The sequence below is a fragment of the Platichthys flesus genome, chromosome 3, assembly GCF_949316205.1.
Source record: "Platichthys flesus chromosome 3, fPlaFle2.1, whole genome shotgun sequence".
Taxonomy (NCBI): Eukaryota; Metazoa; Chordata; class Actinopteri; order Pleuronectiformes; family Pleuronectidae; genus Platichthys; species Platichthys flesus.
In genome coordinates this window covers 21601249-21623043 of record NC_084947.1, presented here as the reverse complement: position 1 = coordinate 21623043, position 21795 = coordinate 21601249, and the positions used below count along the sequence as shown (strand labels likewise).

The window sequence follows — 21795 nt, the reverse complement described above, 5'->3', positions numbered from 1 at the left end:
TTAAAGGGTTGTCTGTCTCTAGCCTCGACCCTCCAACCAAACATGTGTTTCCTGGTGACTAGGTATTAAATTTGTTGTATTTTCAGTATGTTGTTCTGAATCAGCCTCATCACATGATTTTGTGTGTCTCTTGTCTCATCACGAGGTTTATCCTTACCGGTGATGAGCTCTCGAACCTCCATGTCATTGGTCTTCCTCAGCAGGCGGACGAGAGCCGGGATGCCGTCGCAGTTCTTGATGGCCACCTTGTTGTCATTGTCCTTGCCGTAGGAGATGTTGCGCAGGGCACCGCACGCTTTGCGGTGGACTTCAGATTTGGGGTGGTCAAGAAGCCCCGAAAGAACAGGAATCCCCTTCAGCTGACGCACGTCTTTTTTAATCTTGTCGTTTTCATAACACAGGTGCTGCAGGTAGGCAGCAGCATTGGATTTGACTGGGTCGATGGGGTGGCCAAGCATGGCAATGACCTCGGTGAGGTCTGGGTCACGCCAGCGTGGGTCCTTGCGGATGCTGTCGATGGAGGGTGAACGCCGGCCAACCATGCGGTCCAGACTGGCCATGCTCCCCCTCTCCGGCTGGGCAAGCGGTGCTGAATACATGCCATGGATATAAGGGTGGCGCTCATCGATCAGCTCTGTCTCGTTGGGGTCATCTGGGTACCCTCTGGAAGACAAGAGAAGAGAGGACGGTGAGGACAGGGGAAATGGATGAGGCAAATGGAGGGTGACTCAGAAAGATTTGTCAGAGGGAAGAATTAGTTAGCCGCGGGAAAGACTACGAGAGAAGCCAACTGAGGTGAGAGCCACTGACTAATGACGGGGAAAGGGAAAGCAGAAGAGAGAGTGAGTGAGAGGTGAGAAGATTTGGGTGATTAAGGGAGAAAAGGAAGGAGTGCAGGAGAAAGAGTGAAGCAGACATGGGATGTGTAGTTTGTTTAGGTACACCCTGAAGGAGGACAGTAAGCAGCACCCTCCTGATTATTCTTCCTTGTGAGGTGGTAGCAACAAACATGGCAGACTTCCACAAACATAAAGTCTTAGAGAGAGTGATTGAGAGACAGAAATATATTGCACAAAGAAATACTAGGTAGTTAACAGAGAGAAAGAGAAAAAGGCAAAACCAAAGAAAAAACACTTAAGGAAAATCCTGTGAAGGGATTCGATGACTTTTCCTTCAGGGGACATGGTACAGAGCTGTTCTGTCCATGCAGGGAGGACTATGAGCCCCAATGATCCCCTCCAAGTGCCGAACACTAGAATATAGTTGCTATAACGTTCAATATGAGTTATTAGTATCATTGTCGCCCTGTTTGTTAGGACAGTTTTGAGCTTGATTCAATTTCAAGGATGAAAATAACTGTTGTCCACTGGGTACAGGAAAAAGAAAGGAGCTGTTTAGGGTTCATGGTTCCCCAACAACAAATCTCCGCTTCCCAAGCCTCTGAGACTCTATGATCTACACTCTCTGGTGTTCTTTACTCCACACTCACCCTCATCAATTCTCTATCGAAACATGGGTGTAAATATAGGCATTCAATTCCAATGACAGATCATTTGTTGCTGGAGTGCAGGGTACTTATATTACTTAAGGCTCTTTAATCCCAGGAATGATTTTTCACTTGGACAGCCAACTCCTAATATGGAGTCAGGGGACTCACATTTTACGATGGCAGAAAGTGCACAAAATATTTTCCAAATTTTCCTTTTGAACACATAACCACTGAGTTGTCTGAAGGGATGGGAGAATGTTTGGTAGGGAAAGTTACGACATGGGGAGAGGAATTTAATTAGGGTTGTGTCCTTATGCGCAGCCATTTCTCACACCCACCCCTCGGCTTGAGACTTGTTTACCCTCGTTACAAATTCCAGCTGGTCTCCTCACGCCATCTTTGATGTATTGGTTGGTTGGTGGTGCAACAGAATGGTGGCCAAAGATGGTTGGCAGGGTTTTCCAAATACCGCTCTAATTTCAATGAGTTTTCTGTTAATTATGTGTATTAGCAGTTCTTCACATGCATGTTGGGGTTATTTAACTGGGAGATATGCTCCTCCTCAAGCAATGTAACAAGTATCTAAATCTCCAGGTCAGATGTATGGAAATAGGATTGATGGAGACCCAGGGAGGCAGCCTTAGCAGTCAAGTACTGTCCTGAAAGCTCCATGTACCAATATAAAAGAACCACTGTGGCATATGGCTGTGGCCAACTTTGCGGGCCAACCACTGGGTGTCATGGGCACAAGTCAAGAACAAAAATCCTCTGACACAACTAAACTAAGCTAAAGAGGATCAGCACTGTATCAGCTTTGTGGAACATGTTGGACGGCCACAAACCTCTACGGGCTGCAAGTTTCCACAGTAAGGAAGAAGGGGCCAATCATGAGCCTGATCACAGCACGTCATTTGGAGAAGGACTGCTTCTCTGAGGTCTGGCAAATACACTGAAGTGCATGACAGACTCTACGGAAAAAAATCAGCGAGTACGTGTGCATATATGCACATGCTGGTGGTTACTCAATGCTTCCTTGTGCACGAGATCTAAAAACAAACTTTTATTCAGACGTCATCAACCCTAATGCTGTGGTACATTGGACATGACAAGGCAATGGGAGGCGGGAATAAAGAAAGGGCAGTACATAACCTCGGCATCATCACTGTCTGTGTTACATACAATCATACAGAATATATAGCCCCTTATAATGTATAATACATAATCTCTTCCCGACACAATGTCGGTCTCTCTTTAGACTTCACATTCATTATCTGTCACACTTTGTCTATCGCACACTGTCTCTCACACGCACACACAAACAAACACACTTCAACACACAGATGAGATGTACAGTTGTGCAGATCGTGGCTTATTTAGATCCGGGCCGATGGGACGGGTGCTTTTGGTAAAGCAGGCGTTGCGAGGCTGAGTGAAGGGAATGTCAGGATTTGCATTTAAATTGGCGCCATTGTGTGTACAGGGAGGGGTGTATTCATGGGATGTGAAAGGGCTCTCCACCACCAGACGCGATGCTCCGAGCATGATTACAGCAGATCACTCTCCTCATTGTAATTGAGCTGCTGAATGTCCAGGGCTATCTCTGTGTTTCTGCGTATCGCTAGTCTTCGGATGCATGGGTGCGCTTGTTTTGTTCTAGGACACAAAAGAACTGAATAAAAGATAAACAGATACAATTGATATGAGATGTATGCATGTCCACAAACTTCAGCATTAATTTGCTCATCTGGGCTCTGTCACACTCTCACTATTCTTCATCTCCCTCTCCTTCTGTCAGTTACTTTCATCATCCAACAAACGCGGCAGTTCCTGACCCTCTTCGACAGTAAGCCCATAAATGCAGATAAACTGAGGAGGATTAGAGACTAAGAGGAAGATGTTTGCATCTCATATGTACACTTTACATCCCTGCAGAGTTTATGAGCACTTCACTGACAGCCCCTGCCAAGCAGACTGCTCAATTTGAGTTATCGGCAATAATTGTTTTATGACAGTAAAGACTCTTTGTGGGAGAGAGAAGAAAGATGAGGAAAAAAACTGTGTTTACGTCTTGCCACTTTCTAATTTCACAGGCTGCTTTGACGGCATTATTCACTGCCACCACTGCTTGTTTTTTCAGTCAATTAAAAGGATAGTGACATCGCTTAGAAGTTCCTTCTGTAATTTAGGGGGCACTTCTGAGAAACCTCAAACATGACATAAGGGAAGTATAATATTAAACGGAGTATTTGGCATCAGTGAAAGACTCTTGGCAGGATGGAGGAGGGCTGAGCTGGCTAGAGTAACATCACTTTCACAGCCTGCTCTTTACAGACACCACTGGATAAGAAAGAGACCCCTCCCTCTCAATTAAGAGGATGAATGTGACTTTGTAAGTGTGTATGAACATGTCTATAAGTGTGTGTGTGTGTGTGTGTGTGTGTGTGTGTGTGTGTGTTTGTGTGTGTGTGTATGGTGACCCCCGGATAAACGTGGGCAGGAGAAGCGAAGCTGGGTCGCCCAAAGAGAGATGAGCCATTAGAGCTTTAAAGCTTTAAGACAGCCCTGTAGTCCAGCAGAGTTCAAAAGCAGCTATTAATCATAATGGCTGGAGGACACACACACTGCCACACTCAGGGGGGTAGCGAGAGAGAGAGTGAGAAAGAGAGAGAGACAGAGAGGGATGAGACAGACTTGCATTATCTGCAAAAGCAGGGAGGGATGGAAGAACGATGCCTGTTCCTCCCTCTGTTACAACAGTAACCTCAGAACTTTGGCAAGAAATACATCATCATTCCAATGCATATGTGAACATGCAATGGACTCCACAGCAGCGGCGACAAAAATGATTGCCTGGCGCCGATGCAGGAAGCCGATTTTGCACTGAACATCTTAATTTTATCGGCTGATAATTGAGGGCTTGCATTTCAATGATAAACTGTTATTAAACCGCTTTAATTCCCAAATTCATTACGTTTCCTTCTCGGAAGAATACTAATCAGAGCTCCGGACTCACTTTTTACATTGGTTGCACTGGTGCCCCAGCACATAATTTAGGTGCACACAAGATTTTTCACCTCACATTTCGGTACAGCAATAATACAACTATTATACCTTTTGACAATTTTACAGTTCCATTATAAATTGGTAATTTCTTAACTAGGGCTGGGGTATCGCAACTGATTTCCCAAATAAACTCAATTATGATTCACAAGCTAAACATTTGATTTCCGATTCAATATCGATTCAGTTCTGGATATGTCATTGTATTTTTTGCTTAGATATGAAAAAAATTATCAGAGAACTAAAGCTGCAAAAAGTGCAGGAAACCTCTAACTACTGAGCATATCAAGGTAGGCCTGTCATGATTAACAATTTTGTTTGATGATGGTATAACAATAATAACACAATCATGCAAGTACACCCTTTAAAAGAGTAATTACCTTAATTCTAAAGAATATTGTTTATAAAGAGTCTGAATTTTTGATTCGAATGAAAGTTATACAAAAATTGTAAATAAATAAAACATAAAGCACAACAACCAAAACAATAACTGAAATGGACTCTCTTGCTCTGTGAACAAAAGAACAGTCTTGAAAAAATATTAAACATTTACTCAGGATATATGATACCAACTCAGTAAACAGGATGGCACGGTTTAGATGAGCTTTTAGGTCTGTATTGTATTAGTATATTATTCTAGTGTTTCCACTAGGACCGGTGTGTTTATGTGTGTGTTCGTGTCTTCTCGAGTCTGTTGCTGTTCACAAAGACAACCACATTTATTTAGTTATTAGTCGATGATGTCAGAATCATGAAGATTGTTTAACGCTGATGTCCTGGCTGTTTGCTGTTGTGTTGTGTGTAGCAGAGAGTTTGCGCAAATTGTGACAATATTCCTCCTGCAGAGCAAGAGAGCTCCACCGTATCAGGGTACACATGAGCGAGTCATGGAACCACAGTTTTGACATACGGATACACGGAAAACCGGGAGAGCCGAACTCTATCAAGGCAGCCAGCATTATTAAAATCATATGTAAAGTTGTTTTTTTTTCTATTCAAAGTTTGTGGATCTGAAATGGTTGGGAGCAGGGGCTCTCCGTTTTTTAATGTGTGTAAATTCATGTCTCGTGAACTCTTGAGCGAATCAAACTTACACAAAATAAACCTCAGTACTGTTCAGGACTTAATAACTTGTGATTAGAGATAGTGTTAATTGATAAAGAGTAAGTGTGAGTGTAAACTCTGCAGAGGAGAGGAGATGAGGTGGAAGAGACACCACTTGATCAAATACAAAGACACACCAGATTAATGTTTGGCGCAGCAGTGCGATCAAGGAACATCTTTTGCTGCACTTCCCAAATGGTTGCAACCTGGAGCCCTGCTAATCACGGTGTGAGCGTGCAGTGGAGCCTTGACACTCTGGGAGGGCTGACTACCACCTTACACATGCTTATAGTATTATGATGTTTTAGTGTTTTGATTTCAGCTGATACAGGAGAAACATTTGTGATTTATTTTCTGCAGCAATTAGTCAAGCGGCAGTCGTGCGGTATTGTGGATGGGCATTCACGTGAGCAGCTGTGAGCCTGTGCATGTGTGTGCGTTTCTGAAGGAGTATATGTGGCTGTTAGGGCTGTGTTGTGACACATGTAAGGCAGGCTACAAATTGCCTGTCACAGCAAGTGCCTCTTACTTAGCGGATGGGGGAGTGACTCATTTTCTAAAGACGCAGCTTCTAAATGACTGTGTCTGTGAGGGTTTTTATGTGTTTGTGTGTGTGTGTGTGTGTGTGTGTGTGTGTGTGTGTGTGTGTGTGTGTGTGTGTTTGCTTGTCAAAGCGAAGTCAAAAGTGTGTAAAGACACAGTCTGATTAGGCATCAGATTTTTCCTGCCTCGTACACATCAGTAGATGGGCCTTTAAATCCAGCTGGTTGCGAATATAACCTTAATTAAGAAGGCTCCGAAATTATGACAGAGAAACAAGGCACACGTACACAATCTTCCCAGACTGCCTGCCTCTTGACCTCCTTAGCTCTATTCATTTAGATCTATCTATGGGCCCAAATATTTTTGCCCCTCAGATTTGAAGAAAAGTGCAGAGAAAATGGCCGATGACACAACCACATGGTCACTATCCCATTGCAGGAAAACTTTAACTTTAACTTAGAACTTAGATGTCAAGCAAGAAAGATGAGAGGATACATCTGTTTACTTGTGCACACTGTAAAGTAGTCTGTTTTTATGGAAAGAACAAGGCAACTATTTTGAAGGAGCCTGATCTCCACTTGTGTCAAGGCAAAGTCTGCACTCATGCATATGAACAAGAACTCTCTGTCCAACATGAAAGAAAAAAATGTCTGCTAGATGCACTTACACACCTTCAAAAATGAATTATCTCTTACAAACTCCAGTTGCCGAAACCATCAGCCTTAACACAATGTGTCAGGTTATAACCCTGAAATAACCCCCTATACTGATGTAAAAAAAAAAAACTATAACACATATATCTGTGTAATACCTTTGCTTTGAGGTAAATCAGCAGACCATATATTTCTATGTTTTCTCTCTTGAAGGAATAGCTCACCCAAAAGTGAACATTCACTCATTATCTACCAACCACTATGCCGATGGAGGGGTGGGTGAAGTGTTGAGTCCACAAAACGCTGGAGTTTCACGGGTAAATTTAGAAATTTGCCTCACCTGACTCTGGGCCCATCACGGAGAGGTTCCCGGTGGGTGCGACCCCGGTTGGCCCCCTGCAGGGTGCGTCGGTTGGCAGTGGAGTAGTCGGGTTCCAGCTCATATGGCTCCTCCTCTTCAGGGCCCAAGCTGCGACGATCGTCCTCCAGGCCGTACGGCTCAGCCTGGAAGCGCTCGGGCTGTGAGCGGTTCAGATCCACAGTGCTGCTGCCCATAGGAACCTGGGGCTGGGCAACATGGCCATAGTCATCCTTACGAATAGGGAGAGTGTAGCTGTTCTCAGGCCTGTAGCTGTTTGGCATGTAGGGGTAGCGCGGCGGCCGGAAGTTGACGCCACGTGACAGGCTGCCGTAGTTGTCTGTCAGGTCGGTGTAGCCATCGTGCAGGCCATAATGGCGAACGTACTGGCTCTCAGGTGCCTCGCCATATGAATCATTGTAGGAGTTGTTGTAGGAGCGCGTCAGGGTGGAGGTTGCTTGAGGCGTGATGAAGCGGTCGCCTCCATTCTTCATGTAGCGCCTGTCGATGGAGTCGGTGTAGCTGCCCAGTGGAGACGAGCCCTCAGGGAGGGGCAAGCCATCTGGGCCAAGGGGCACCTGACGCACTGTCCGTGTGGTCACCGTCTTCACCATCTTAGTCACCTGGAGAGGGGAACAGATAAACCCGTTAGTTTGGATCCAGCTGGCACGTGGACATGTCATATTCAGGCAGCGCCCACATAGAAAAACATAAACACTACACAAAGATATGTGCTTAATAATCATGCCATTGTGTCAGAATTGCACAAACTAAAAGGCTCAATTATACTAACAAATCATTAATTCACCTTAATTTTTCACCACAGAGCGAATTGTGGAGGATTATGATGCAGTTAAATGATGATTTATCAAACCCCAAGCTCTTGATGACTCAAGCATATACAGCGTTTTTAATAATGAAGTTGATAGGGACTAATTACAATCCATTATCAAGGTTTAAATTCTATTTGGTTAGAGAGCAGGGAGTAGCTGAGCCTATCAAAGCATAGATTCACCCAGAGATCAAGCTGAAGCGAAGAAAATTTGACTTTCAACGAGAAAAGAACCTTTATTTTATCATTATTTCTTTAACTGGACCTCTTAAAATTTTTTAGAATACCCCTTATCTAAAGTTTGGGAGGTTTTAGTCAGAGACCGGACAGCATGGTGCTCTGCAATCAGCAATGGCTTATCGCAGCATCACAACGGCTATGCACAGGCCAATATGGAGGAAGGGAGAGAGAGGAGGAGAGGGGGAGAGAAGGAGAAGATGAGAGATGAATTATTCCTGTTAGAAAAGTTCAGTGTAAATACAGTTCAAAGTTTCACTGTTACTCAATTTGGCACACACATTTGGCATAAGAGGATTTTTTGATGGACTGCTAAACTTACTTGAATCTTACTTTGGATTCTGGAAAAGGCTGTTGCACTAGAGTATTTCGAAGAGACTTTATATGACTGTAAAAGGCTGATTGGCACTTCAGACTGGGCTATTTGCTATGAAAATAAAGTAGTAGGGCAACTCTAAACTCATGATGTTCCATATACACAGAAACTGTTGTGCTGTAACGGAGCCATCTTGAAGCACGGATGCTCCACTGGACCTTGAATCCTTTGTGGGAGCAGAGCAGGGAGGCGTCACACTCTGGAGCTGGACGACTGTGATGAGCAGATCTGCATGTTTTTATCCTTCACGCTCACTTCAACCCGAAAACCTGACTGACTGCTGACTTGGACTTGAGAATTGCAGACAGCAGCTCCCCTCCCTCCCTAAGCTCTCCGCCCACACAGAAACCAATTTGCTGCGCAGTGAATTCTACTGTGGCCTATGATTGACTATTTTGTCCGCTGCAATAAATTAATCTTCAAAATTAACGAGGTTGATGAATATTAATCGTCATCAGCAGGGGTGCAGGTCTGAGTGGGTGCGTGGTGCACCTGACAAGGTGCTGCACAGTTTCATTCCCACTTGACCGACAGTCTGAATGTCTTGAAGAACCAAAATAAAAATAAATAATGAATATCTTAAAAATCTTTCTGCTCATTCCTTGTTTCTGATGGGTTTAACTTTCAACACCAGCCATCTTCATTGTAATATGCCTTCTTAATTTACCCATCAAGGCTACAATTGAAGCAACAATATCCAGAAACCACAACGAGGCTTTTACCATCGCCAGAGACAAGGGTGTGGAGAGCAAAAGCACAAACCACAACTGTTTCACAACGGCATCCTCATTAACTTGGAAAAAACTAAGAGAAATCATCACTGTCCTTGTTTCTTGATTACGCCCCGGCTGTGTGCTACATAACAAAGGCTATTTCAGGAACGCCAAGGTTCATTTCCATGTTCAGGGTAATTACTGGGTAATTTACATTTGTTTCTGATGCCATTCTGCCTCGCCTTTGCACAGACGAAAATAAAGAGTAACACACTCACTTCCATCCCTTGGAGTCATAATGATGAGCTGCAGCTTAACCCGAACTAGGCTGTTCTGATGTTCATCAACATAACTACTGTCAGTTAAGAAATTACATTTCAACTTTGTGTTTTTGATGGATTTTTCTGGGCAATTTAGTCTGGTACCCGGCATTTAACCTGCGAAAAAGTAACAGGTAAAAAAGATATTCATATAAATGTACGGGTATTGCCATAGAAATGTAATAAACCCTTACGAGACTCTGACTCCCCGACTCCAGAGGGAGAGTGATGTGAGAATTGTAAAGGATCATCATACTTATATTGTCACATATCCTATTCAGTTCTGGCTTCAGGAGCTGAGAGCAGCCCGGCGACTACAGCTTCCCAGTCCTGATATGCCCAGCTGCCTTGTACGCAAAGCTTTTGCAAGGGCTGCGGAGAGAACCATCACACAGGTTTCAAACACTCTTTGATGTATGCTCAAGTTCACATGGCATTAATCCATCAAGTAAGGGAAAGCTGGGGGGTGGGAGGGGGGTGTCAGCAGACCCCTTTCAAATATGCTGATGCTGGGTAAACAGGGCTAAAAGAGAATTGATAAGATGGTGGAGAGAGAGGGCATGTGACTGTCTGGTCACGACTGCACTGGAGAGAGTGCCGGCAGAAAAGGAACAACCACAGGCAGTTATACACAGGATTTAATTGTTAACCAAGCTGGTAAAAATGGAGGCAGCAGGCGTCAGAGCGACCACTTTACGGCACCGTAAGAGGTTTTCACAGCCTCTGTGGCATTCACTTTATTGAGAGCTTAAATGGGTACGGTTGCCAGAGGTTACTGGCAAAGGATGAGGGAGTAAATCATATTTTTTGGGCAACCTGTGATTGTGAAGCCTGCCACCAGTGGAATTAGCAATGATGACGCAAGTAGAACTTTGTCGTTTCTCCATAATGATAGCAAAGTATAAGTGGGGTGGGGGCTGAGTTGAAGGTGGGGGCGGGTGGCAGGTCTGTCAGTCACCATCAGTGGGTTGTAGATTCAGCGGGTGATTGGTTTTTGTAACCTGGAGCTGAGGGGACAGGTGGATAGAGCTTTCAGCACTGCTTTAGATGACATATTGCATGGATGTAACATCTGCCCTGTTGCATTTCCTCTATAATGGCTTGGGAGTAATGACACAGCCTTGCACACATTGACGCTGCATGTAGCTGTTTGCTGTTCGAGGTGAAAGAGCTCTTGCTGTGCTCCAAAAGCTATTATTTTAAATCCTTTTTTTTTTTTTAAAAAGGTCCTTGTGAGAATACGTTTATATTCTTTCTTCTTATCTGGTTAACAGTGACTCTTCATTTCTCAGGACAGTTGTACCTGATGAAACTACCATTTGGCTTTTTGGAAAAGTTAATAAGGAACTCCTGCCTGAACAAGGTCGGCTCCCCAGTGGGAGTCGAGTAGCTAAAGAGCTTATGTTTGTCGGTGTGGTCTGTGCTTGGACTCTCATTAGCTAATATCCAGACGAAAGCCGAGGAATGCCGCTTTTATTGGCCCAGCTGAGCTCTTCCTCTGACACGACTGACGTTACATTCAGTGTGTCTGCCAGCAGGAAACGAGGGCTGGATGCTTGCCAAAGGAAAGCATGGCATGCTTGGACAGGAAGATGGACGTGAATCCAATTGAGTACGTACATGTGCTCGGACTCACACACAAACGCACCCATATGAGCACACAGTGAAGTGGCCTGGGTAATTCCATTTCAGAGTAATTGATTGAAAACTTAAATAGAACCAGCGGTCAATATGCAATTGAAACGCTGTTCATAATGAAACTTAACTCGACCCTTTACAAAGACACACACCTCTCTCTTTACCAAAAGTCGAACTAGTAATATTGCTCATACTAAATCAGCTCGAAACATGTGTACAACTGAAAAAAGAAATCAGGCAGATTGGAGAAGCTGCTGTGTTTCATCTTCCAGCAGTCAGATAGGGGATAACCATCAAGGGAAAGGAGTGCGTTAGCATTAGACAGTGCGCCAAGAGTTTGGTTCTGAAGAAGAGATAAGCACATAAATAAAACTGTGAGCTGCTGCAAAATGATGAGAGAGATAGAAAAGGAGAAGGACGTAGGGGGTGTGACACGTGAGAGTGAGTCAGAGAGAAGAGATGCAGAGAGGAAAAGAAGAGAAAAGGAAACGAAGGAAGACACGTGGAGGGGTTTTCTCTGTATAGATTCTCTGCTGGGTCCAGATCTATTTGCCGTCACAGAGACGTTGGCCTCCAGAAGTTCACACTGAACATTAATCTGCTTTTCTCCCCAAAGCGGCTTCAGGAAAACAGCCGATCCCTCCTCCCAGCAGGACGCTGGCTCCTTAAAATGAGCGTCCTTCCTCTTTCCTTCCTTGCCAGCAAAGTCCTTGAATGTGGGTTACTTCTAACAACTTCTAAAATCATATGAATGTGTGTGTGTGTGTGTGTGTGTGTGTGTGTGTGTGTGTGTGTGTGTGTGTGTGTGTGTGTGTGTGTGTGGCCAATCCCCTTGCAGTAAACAGGCTGGAGGGCAATGGGCCCTTCCTGATGAGGGATTAGGCCAGGCTTTTTAATTACAGACTTTCAGTCTCTAGTGTGGAAACTCCACACAGCGCTCCTCCGTCCTCTGGAAGCCTTCAAACAGCAGCAGCAGCGATTGACAGTAGCTGCATTCAAATCCCAAGCAAAATATTGCAATATCAGATTAGCTTTCAGGATATGTCTCAGAGTAATGTGGCAAAAAGTTTGTGCGTAAAACACCATCCTCATTTCAAAGTTGTCGTAGATTTCCCGGAGTTTTGTAGAGTTTTTCAAATGCAGATCTGTCATATACTCTGGGGGGAGTTCTTCTCCATGCACAAAGAGCGAGGCATTCCAAATTAGAAATGAAATACAGAGTGTTTTCATAAAGCAATGTTCAAGCACACGCTGCTCCGATGAGGGCGCAGATTAGTGATATCAGATGGGATCATTTCTAAGTATTGGAGTTGTATCACAGACTTATCTCTACAGCGCTTTGTCACTGCTGGAGAACCATTCTGCTATAGGGGAAGAAACAGAAATCGTTTGTATTCCTCAAACCAATCACAATTCTCTTGGCTGGCGCTAAGCCCAAGAAGCAGTGAAGGTGCTCCTGCACCAAAGAGTCGGGGGGGAGTTTGGTTTTTCTGGCACACTTGCACGTTAAGATGTGATCAGAGTCATTAAAATGGGTTATTCCCATCCCCCCAAAAAAACAAAAGAGAGAATGTCACCACCAATAGGGACCTAACAGCAGGCTTATATTCACAGTTTACATTTAAAGAGTTTCTACCCAGTAGTCAAAATGCTAGCAAGTCATTCAGGGGTGTAAACGTTGCTGCTTCTATTTATATATTTTAAAATCAATCGTCAATTTATGGCCATAAAACGGCAAAAAAAAAAAAAAACAGCAATGCAAAAACAAACCTCAACACATTTTTTTCAGTCACTGGCATTGTATTTCCTTTCACAGGGATTTTTCGTGTGTCCATGTGCTTTAATTGTAAAGTTATACCATAAATATAAACCCTTTTTAATCTCATATCATAACACTACAGTGAGGATGTATTCTGTGTTATTGGTGCTAAGCAGTGCTCTTGTGTGGTTATTTTTTGTACTTCCGACAATGTCATTGAGGGATGATGAAAGAAAAATTTAAAGGATGGAAAATAGAGAGACAGAGAGAGAGAAAAGACCATGCAAAAGAAAGAGGAACAGAGAGAATGAGCCTCTCTCCAGGAGGTGGAAGCAGCAAGCAGTGACTTGTACTTTAAAGTATAAGACTGTAGCATTATTTGGCTTGTGATGAAGCAGACTGTGTTGTGCACTGCTGCTGCAGCCTGTATGGGCAAACACAAGATGGTGGCGCAGTGGGCGAAGCCATACTGGTATAAAAATCCACTCACCTTCACGTTAGCTGACATATCCTTACAGAAAAACAACAGAACATAGTAGAGGACAAAAATCAACAAAGGAGAATCAAAGAAGCAGAAAACTAAGGAACTGGCTCATAATAACGGAATAATCAAATAAAAAAAGCGATGAGAGGGAGATGAAACCACTTTGGGCTGTGGGAATATGGGATTTAGCGTTCTTTACGATGGAAGTCTGGAAGTAGAGGTAGAGGAACTGTGCGTCTGGAAAACAGGTATCTATGGCCATATTTTGAAGAAGTATTAAAATAGATCAAAGGGGATTTCTGGGTTTTGAAGCTAAGCTTGCTTTGGAAATCGTGTGCCACAACAATGCAACTGCTCTGTAGTGTCCTGCTAATGTGTGATAGTAGGAACCAGGTTGAATTGACATAAAGTGCAATAACAAAGACACCATCAGTTTGACCTGCACATCAGATATACAATAACTTCCCATATATTTCTCAGACCTGCTGGCAAACAGCAAGCATTGTCCTACATCCAAACCATATGCAGATAGACGTTAAATACCTCTTGTCTTGAAGCCAGCAAATGGATGAGCTCTTTTCTAGTATTTAACACATTGATCTGTATGTCAATGCACTCAAACTAAGCTGAGAGCACCTTTGCGGTTACCTTGGTTTCTGTGCGTCGAGTGGTGCCATCGTCAGAGGTGACCACCGAGACGTGGGAAGTGGGGGTGCCAGGGTCCTCCTCTATGGTGACCGTCTCCTCCACCACCTCCTGTGGCTCCTGCATCATAGCCAGGGATGAGGCGTTGCTGGGGCTCTGCTCCTGCACAGATGAAGGAAGAAAACTAGTTATACAACACTGTAAGACGTTCAGTTCTTACACAACACAGGAAAATATCAGCAAAACATCCAGGTAATCCTCAATCAGATACACATCGAGATGATGTTAAATGGGCCACTGCAGCAACAAATGATATTTGAATACAGCGGAGAAAAATAGAGCAGGAATAAGAACAGTGCAAATTAAGGGAATTAAACATGAAGCCATCTATAATTTCCACAGAGACACTTGAGCTTCATCTAGTGAATTGAAAATGTGAAACTCAGAACACGACTAATGTGTTGAAAATAAAGTATACTGAGACAAGGAGAGGACTGAGAATTGATTATAATATAAAAATAGGCATAAAAAATACGTCCAAAAATATGTAATCAAATATAATACAACAAATACTCTTTAAAAGGATTCACTGCATCAAAGTTATGCAATCCATGAAATATATTACTAAATGTGTACAGCTCAAGGAAACTTTGGTGAAAGCTGCTTAAAAAGCGATCTTGGCGGTGGAGGGGAACATCAGGGTTATGGTTGAAGGAGCCTATTGGCTAACAATTGACGATGAATTAGTTTCTGGGGGCAATGGCCAATATTATGAGAATTCAGGTATAGACAGTGGCTATCTGGGGCAAGACTTCATCTTCTGTTTACTGTTTCCAGTCCGAGTAGTTTCTCTTATCACACAAGTTAAACGATTCCACAAACAAACGCACCTCTGTTGCTCTCCACACAGACAGTTGACCTGCAGGTAACCAAAGCCTACTCAAACGTGATTGGTCAAACTAGAAACAGAAACAAGGAGGTGTCCGACTCCAAAATATTGTACTTATTCTACCAATATTCTCCATTTTCACATACAGAATCTGATCATAAAGTATAAACACAGTCATCTGCATTTGGACACAATACAAACTCATCCCCTACCAGATCACATTGACTTGGTTCCACAGAGCAAAGCATATAAAAGCCCCTTAAATAAAGCAGTTGTAAGCTCTTAAACTCTTAACGCCTGTATCATACTAAGGTAGGAAAATATAAAGCTATAGTTTTCTTAGTTTGTTTCTAGTATTGACAGTCCATGATTTATTTGGCTCTAATATTATATCCAAACACTGCAATGCAGGGTAGCTCCAATTCCTCAGCTCTTGAGACTTCAAATTGAGTTAAAGCTTCTTTCAAGGCAAGTGAAAGGCTGGAGGACTGTTTTTGATTCATGTTTCATTGCGAGACCAGGAATTCGAAGAAAAAGTGTCTATGGGCTGAAAGTGAGGGTGGAGCCCCAAACCAACTCCACCTGACCATGTGTGAATTTGTGAGAAAAATTTGCTTTTCTCTGCATTTCCTACTGATGTAAAATGATATGAAGTCCTTGGTTGGAGGTGCAATGCCATGGCGTGGCGCGCTGCTCTGCGTGAGTGTGACAAAAAATTACAGCTCTCGTAACTGAGAGGGGAAGGAAAGCACATGAGGCAATCTTTGATAACCAGAACAGCATGGAGCCAGGAGAGGCAGAGGAATTCGAAAGTAATTGAGAGGGCAGAGAGGGAAACAGCTGGAATAGGATGGTGTAGTGGAAGAAGGGGAAGAAGGACAAACAGGGGGCTGTATATTTATCATCCAGGTTGCTGTGACTGACCATAGAGATTTTTTTTGTTTGGAATTTTCATTGTGTTAACTTCCTGCTACTTCAACTGTCTGGAGAAAGGTTCAATTGATTCATAAATCTGACAAAACAACAAGACATAGATCTTCATAATGCCTTTTTAAACTTGCTATGATTCTGCAGTGCTCCCTACCATTAGCGTAACAAAATTTCCTCAAGTAGATAAAAAAACGGTAAAAGCCATCACATCTTTCTGTCCAATCAAATAGACCAGATGTACGACTCAGTGAGACAGACTCAAGGCCAATGAGAGAGCAAAAGGAAAAGTGTCAGTGTTGTACTCTGCTGTGTTTTCTTAAAATACTACAAGAGATGCTTCATGGAGGAAAGCCTGCCTCTTTCCTTCATGTCTTTGAAGACGCTAACAAGTGAACAACTCTCCATTGATTGGCCAGCTCATCTCAAGTTTCAAAGCCCCGCAAAATCCTCATTGATCTTGAGCTCCTTCTTGCTGATCATTCAAAAGTTTGAACTTCTAATGTTGAGGATCTTTCCCCCCCCCTAATCCGTCAACTCTTCGGCCTCTCACGGCAAAAGACCGGGTCTCTCGTGTTAGACGGTTCATGCCTCAGCTCCTTCAGCAGCACAAAGAGCAGGAAAACATTCTCTATTTACCTGCTCCGCTCTATCTTCTGACTGAGAGTCAATTAGCACTCTGAACATAGCTGAGTTGGGTCACTACACTTGGAAAGAGGGCTCATTATTGGGGTTAATGACGAGGCTGGCTATGACCTGCATAGAAAGAGGTAGATTTGTCTATGCCTACCCACTGGTGAGCTGTGGAAAACACTATTTTTCAACTGACCTCAAGCTAAACAGCCCTGACTCTGCTGGGAAGGGCCTTTCAAATGGTATACAGAAATTGTCAGCGGTGATTAGTCACCTTGTTCTACCAAATTTGTAAATGTGAACTAACTTTGTGACTCAGTGCTGAAAAAAACAACAATGCATCATACCTCATATGAAAGCTCAATATGTGACCATGCTATTCAAACAGGAATATATAAAAGTACAAGCAGCATCCTACAATGCTCAATTAATCGGACATTAATATTGATCACATTTCTTGCATTCCCACAGCCAAATGAACACTATCATCTGTTGTATTTATGTTTAAATTGTGACCCTCTGCTCGGAGAACACTCTGCTGCATATCAAATGCAAAGCGTTTCCTGGACTAACAGCCTGTCACCAGGTAAATTGAGCTGTTTTGGTTTCACATATGGGATACTGTTGCCCCACTGCAGCAGCAGCTCGGAGTAACAAGAGAGCAGATTAACATATTTATTTTTAGTGAGCCTATATTTTGGGCAGAATTTTACTATCATTTTTGCTGCCAGGAGATACACTGTGATGAAGGACCAGTCCTATTTTGATGCAAAGATTTGAACATTGGCAGAAATGAAGCACAAAATGGAAGGGAAAGTAGTGCTCTGTTCATTTCAATGAGAAAGTGTGATCAAAACATATTTTGTGGATGATGATGAAAATAATTGCGATAGTAATTTTGTCCATAATTGTGCAGCCCTCTCCTACACTTGTTTAAAATACACAGCACTTGACGGAGAGGAAGTGGGGATCCTCAGAGGCTTGCTGAAAAACTAGCTTCTTGATCCAAGCTTAATGTGGTGTCGCTCATTCACTTCCTTCCTCTCACTTAGTGCACACAGAGGCACAGGGGGGGAGAGAGTGGAGTTGAACTCGACGGTTCAGCCCCTAAATATATGATTAAAAGCCGTCTGGTCGTAAGCTTGCATGCCCGCCTGCTGGTCCCAGGGGGGATAGGCGGCTGATTCAGTGTCCAGGACACTCGGTCAAGAATACCCTTTAGTCAAGGGCAGGATAAGTGATGTGCAGTGAGTTAATGGCTAATTTCAGAGAGATGAATGATACAGTGGGAGATGGGTTCAAGAGCGAGTGAGATGGGGGGGGGGGGGGGGGGGCAGTATCTTTTGTAAAGAGTTTGAATTAGCCAGATGAATAGAGGTAATCTCAAGGTTAGATTGGTGAGTTCATGATCTTATGGCTCAGAATAAAATTGTAACAAGGGAAAGGTCTTTCTTAATCAATGATATGTAAAGCTGATCATTTCAAGAAGGCAGGAAACTAAAACTAGCACTCAGAAGAATGCATACCTTTGCCAAGGCCCAACAGTCCCCTTAAATTCCACCAGGCCACAAATTGTATGCTAATAGATATAAAAACGCTGATGAAAACATAGCATCTTTGGTGGAGGTAAGCATAAATTATGAACCAAGGAAAGACTATCTTCTTTTTTCAAAAGTCAGAAAAAAAAACCCTCCCCCTTTAGGTTACTGAACCCTAAGGACAGTGGTCTTCTTGCTAAACCAGAAAGTCGGACAACCCAACTTGTGATGAGGAGAAAACTGCTCTAAAGCTTTTCCTGTCATGTCACTTCTGTTGGTCCAGTCGTATCAGAGAGGCTGAGGTGTCAGACAGGGATTTGCCTCTGACAGTGACCTACGGATTTGTACAAGCTGCACTTTATTCTGTCCGATGTGGTTGGCACAGACTGTAAAGAAGAGAATTTGTAAGATAATGAAACCTCACCTTTCAGATCTGTGACAAGATAATCATTGTCTCAATGGATAAGACTAGAAATGTGAATGTACGTGTACATGATTTAAAAAAAGTTTACCGTTGCTAATGTTGCTACATTGTATGAAACTACAGTGAAACATTATCTATATATCCACAAAAGAATGAGAGGAGACTTAAGCACTCAAGCTCGTCCATAACTCAACGATGCGATCAATGCCTCTAACAAACAATACCCTTGACAAAAGCCCTTAAACAATCTTCTCTGGATTATATTTCATTACGATAGATCACGCAGAGACACGCAGCTCCTTAATAGCGTCTAATCTCAACTGTAATGGATCGTTGTACTGAGAAGAGAAAAAGAAGGAGGAGTAAGTGGAATACAAAAGCAGGAGATGAAGTGATAGAGCAGTGTCAATTAGCAGTGGCCTACTATCTCCCATCAATCCACACCCATTCATCATCAGTGTTCAATAAGACGCTCATTGCAGTCTGAGGATAGAGAGATAGCGTAAAAAGATGGAAATGTAAATTCTACAGATAAGGGACGTCCCTTTCCTCCGAGGACAGAGAAAACTTCAGTTTGAGTTAAGGAGAATGAGTCATCACTGCAGTAGGTTTACAAGGTGTAGAGAACTAAAGGTACACATGTTATTGATGTTCTACTGTAGTTATATGAAGCAAATTATTAAGGTACAGACTGGAGGCTGAGTGCTGTTAATATTAATATTTTACCAATATTATCTGATCTACTCTGCATCAACTTTCACACTTAACATATACTTTAAATTTGGGAAAAAACATTCTAGTCATGGAGCTACACATTTTAGAAATGTGATGCATCCTGATGGCCTAGTGGTTAAGATGCACATGATATAACTGTAACGTCCTTAGTTCTGTGTCCCTGCCGCTGTCTTACTGCCCTATGTTTTCCTTTTTGTGTCCCTAACCCTAACCCTGTCAATATTTAAGGATGTATCTAATAAGAGGTCAAATGAATCATATATCCTCATACAACTGTATAAAAAACACCATTTGCACTAAAATGCCTCTATTTTACAGCCAACCATTTCAAAAGTATACATATATATTTCAAATTTTCAATATAATGCCTAATTTCTATATAAATTCAAAAACGGTGTGTATTTGGAACTTCTGACCACAAGTTTCCCTTGGGAAGTTAGCATCGTCACTCCCTGCTCTCTGCTGTGCAGGCTCTTCATCTGGACTGATGAAGTCAGAGCCTACACAACTGTGTGACTGATTTCAAATCCAGTCAACAAATGGCAAAATCATTACATATATCTGAAATATTTTTATCAAAAAATATATCAGCAAAAACAAAGCTGAGCTTCCATAATCCAGTGTCATATGCAGGATAGCAATAATTAGGACCAGTCTCTGGGTAGAACATGTCAACTTAGATATGTTTAACTGAGCTTCACTTTTGAGAAGGCACTCACATGTGACAAAAGGAAAGGAGCTTATTATCTATAAGAGGTGATTCCTATGAACATTTTTCCTTGTGTCAATTATTGCAGGTGTACATGAGGACAAGTCTCCCACTCACTCCTACACAACCTCAGTGAGCAGAAATGAGATCGGTAAGTCTCAGTCTGAACACAGTGGGTGGCAGACTTTAGTTACTTTCAGGCTGAGACAACGAAAGCTGTCAGATCGCCACCTGGTCATGCATTCCAGCATGATCAGAGTCACCTTCCTTCCTGATACACACAAACACGACATGCTCCGTCTTAGTCTGACCTGTGCACGGACTAACAGGATTTCACTGCGGAGACATGCCAGCAATCATTACATGGCTCTTGCACAATTAATCCTCCGGCAAAGATCGTCTGGCTAACCTTGGGTCGTCCAATTTCCCGTCAGCCCCTTCTGCCTCTACTAGCTGCTCTATCGGCAGCCCTACACAGTGAAGAATCATATGATGAAATTCAAAAGAGAGTGAGGGAGAGAGGGAGCAACAGTGTGACCCATAATTTTGATTTTTTTTAAACAGCAAACTGTGACCATGTGATCAGAACATCCATCCAAAACAAGGCTTGTTTGTGGGATAAAGCAGAGGCAAAGGGAAGTCAAGTAGAGGAAGGGGAACTGGAGAGGCTGACAATGCATGGCAAAGTCCCAACACAGCATGCTCTCCCAGGGTAAACAAGAAGGAGGGGTTATTCAGTCACATCCAAGGCCAAGCAGGCAGGCCTCATCTCAGTTACAGCCGGGGCAGAAGTCCCCACACTGGAATGATTGGAAACCCAACTGACCTGGCGCTGCGGTGCGTGGTGATGATGTTTGTGTATGCGCATGCTTTAATTGTAAATATTCCTCCAGGCAACAATACGAAGGGAGGAACGCACACACAAACTCACACAAATAACTGAAGGGGGAGAGGGCCAAAGCCTTCATGATGCAGATGGGAATTATGGGACCTTAATCTCTCCGTCTCTGGCGACTGATCCTGGGCCAAATCTGGGCTTCTCTCTCATCTCTTTCACGCTTGGCCTCCTGGTTTCAGATGCCATCATAATTTCCCACCCTGGTCCTGCCTTTTCTACCTCTTCCCAGAAGCCCCCCTCGCCCAGACACAGACACACACCTACGCACACACACGCACACACACGCACACACACACACACACACACACACACTCTCCCTATGTGCCCTTTTGTTCCTTTGCACCAGCGCCTAGAGACGGGACAACATTCGGGTTAGTCAGCGCACTTGACAGGCTCCAACCGTCAAAGACTGAGGCCAACTCGGGAAACTCTCACAACCAACTGCTCAGCCAAAGAAACCCTGCAGCTTAAGCTTGATTGCTTCCCAACAGGGCAACGGGACCACATCACTGCAAACCCACTATCTAGTGACAGATGGAAACCCCCAGTCGACCCTCTGCAACACTCAACACCACCTTGATCTCAGGGAAAGACTGATATTATTCAAATTGGCCGGGAGATGTTTTGAAATGTTGTGTAATTTCTTACATATGCTGTCAATTATAAACCAAAACACGGTTGCGCACATGGAGTCACATGCCACAAATATTTTCCTCGCAACTCAAGGCATGGAGTCAATTAAGGGGCGCAAACATGCAGAAAGTCACTCAACATTAAGATTTTCAGTATAGAGAGAGGTAGAAGAGGATAAAAAATAAAAAACAAACGGTG

At 43.2% G+C, this 21795-nt stretch overlaps 1 protein-coding gene across 7 annotated transcripts in view; it reads right to left on the bottom strand.

Annotated features, from left to right (window-relative positions):
• arvcfb (ARVCF delta catenin family member b) overlaps window positions 1-21795 on the bottom strand; it is a 216528-nt gene that overhangs the window by 67985 nt on the left and 126748 nt on the right. For 5 of the 7 annotated variants that reach the window (XM_062384664.1, XM_062384649.1, XM_062384661.1 and 2 more), the window contains 4 exons: window positions 14215-14373; window positions 13573-13593; window positions 7190-7830; window positions 158-663 (listed from right to left, as the gene is read on the bottom strand). In XM_062384664.1, coding sequence (XP_062240648.1) covers window positions 158-663; window positions 7190-7830; window positions 13573-13593; window positions 14215-14340 — 1294 coding nt within the window. In that variant the 5' untranslated portion in view covers window positions 14341-14373. The remainder of the gene's footprint in view (window positions 1-157; window positions 664-7189; window positions 7831-13572; window positions 13594-14214; window positions 14374-21795) is intronic. The other 2 variants (XM_062384659.1, XM_062384660.1) reach the window with 1 other exon arrangement.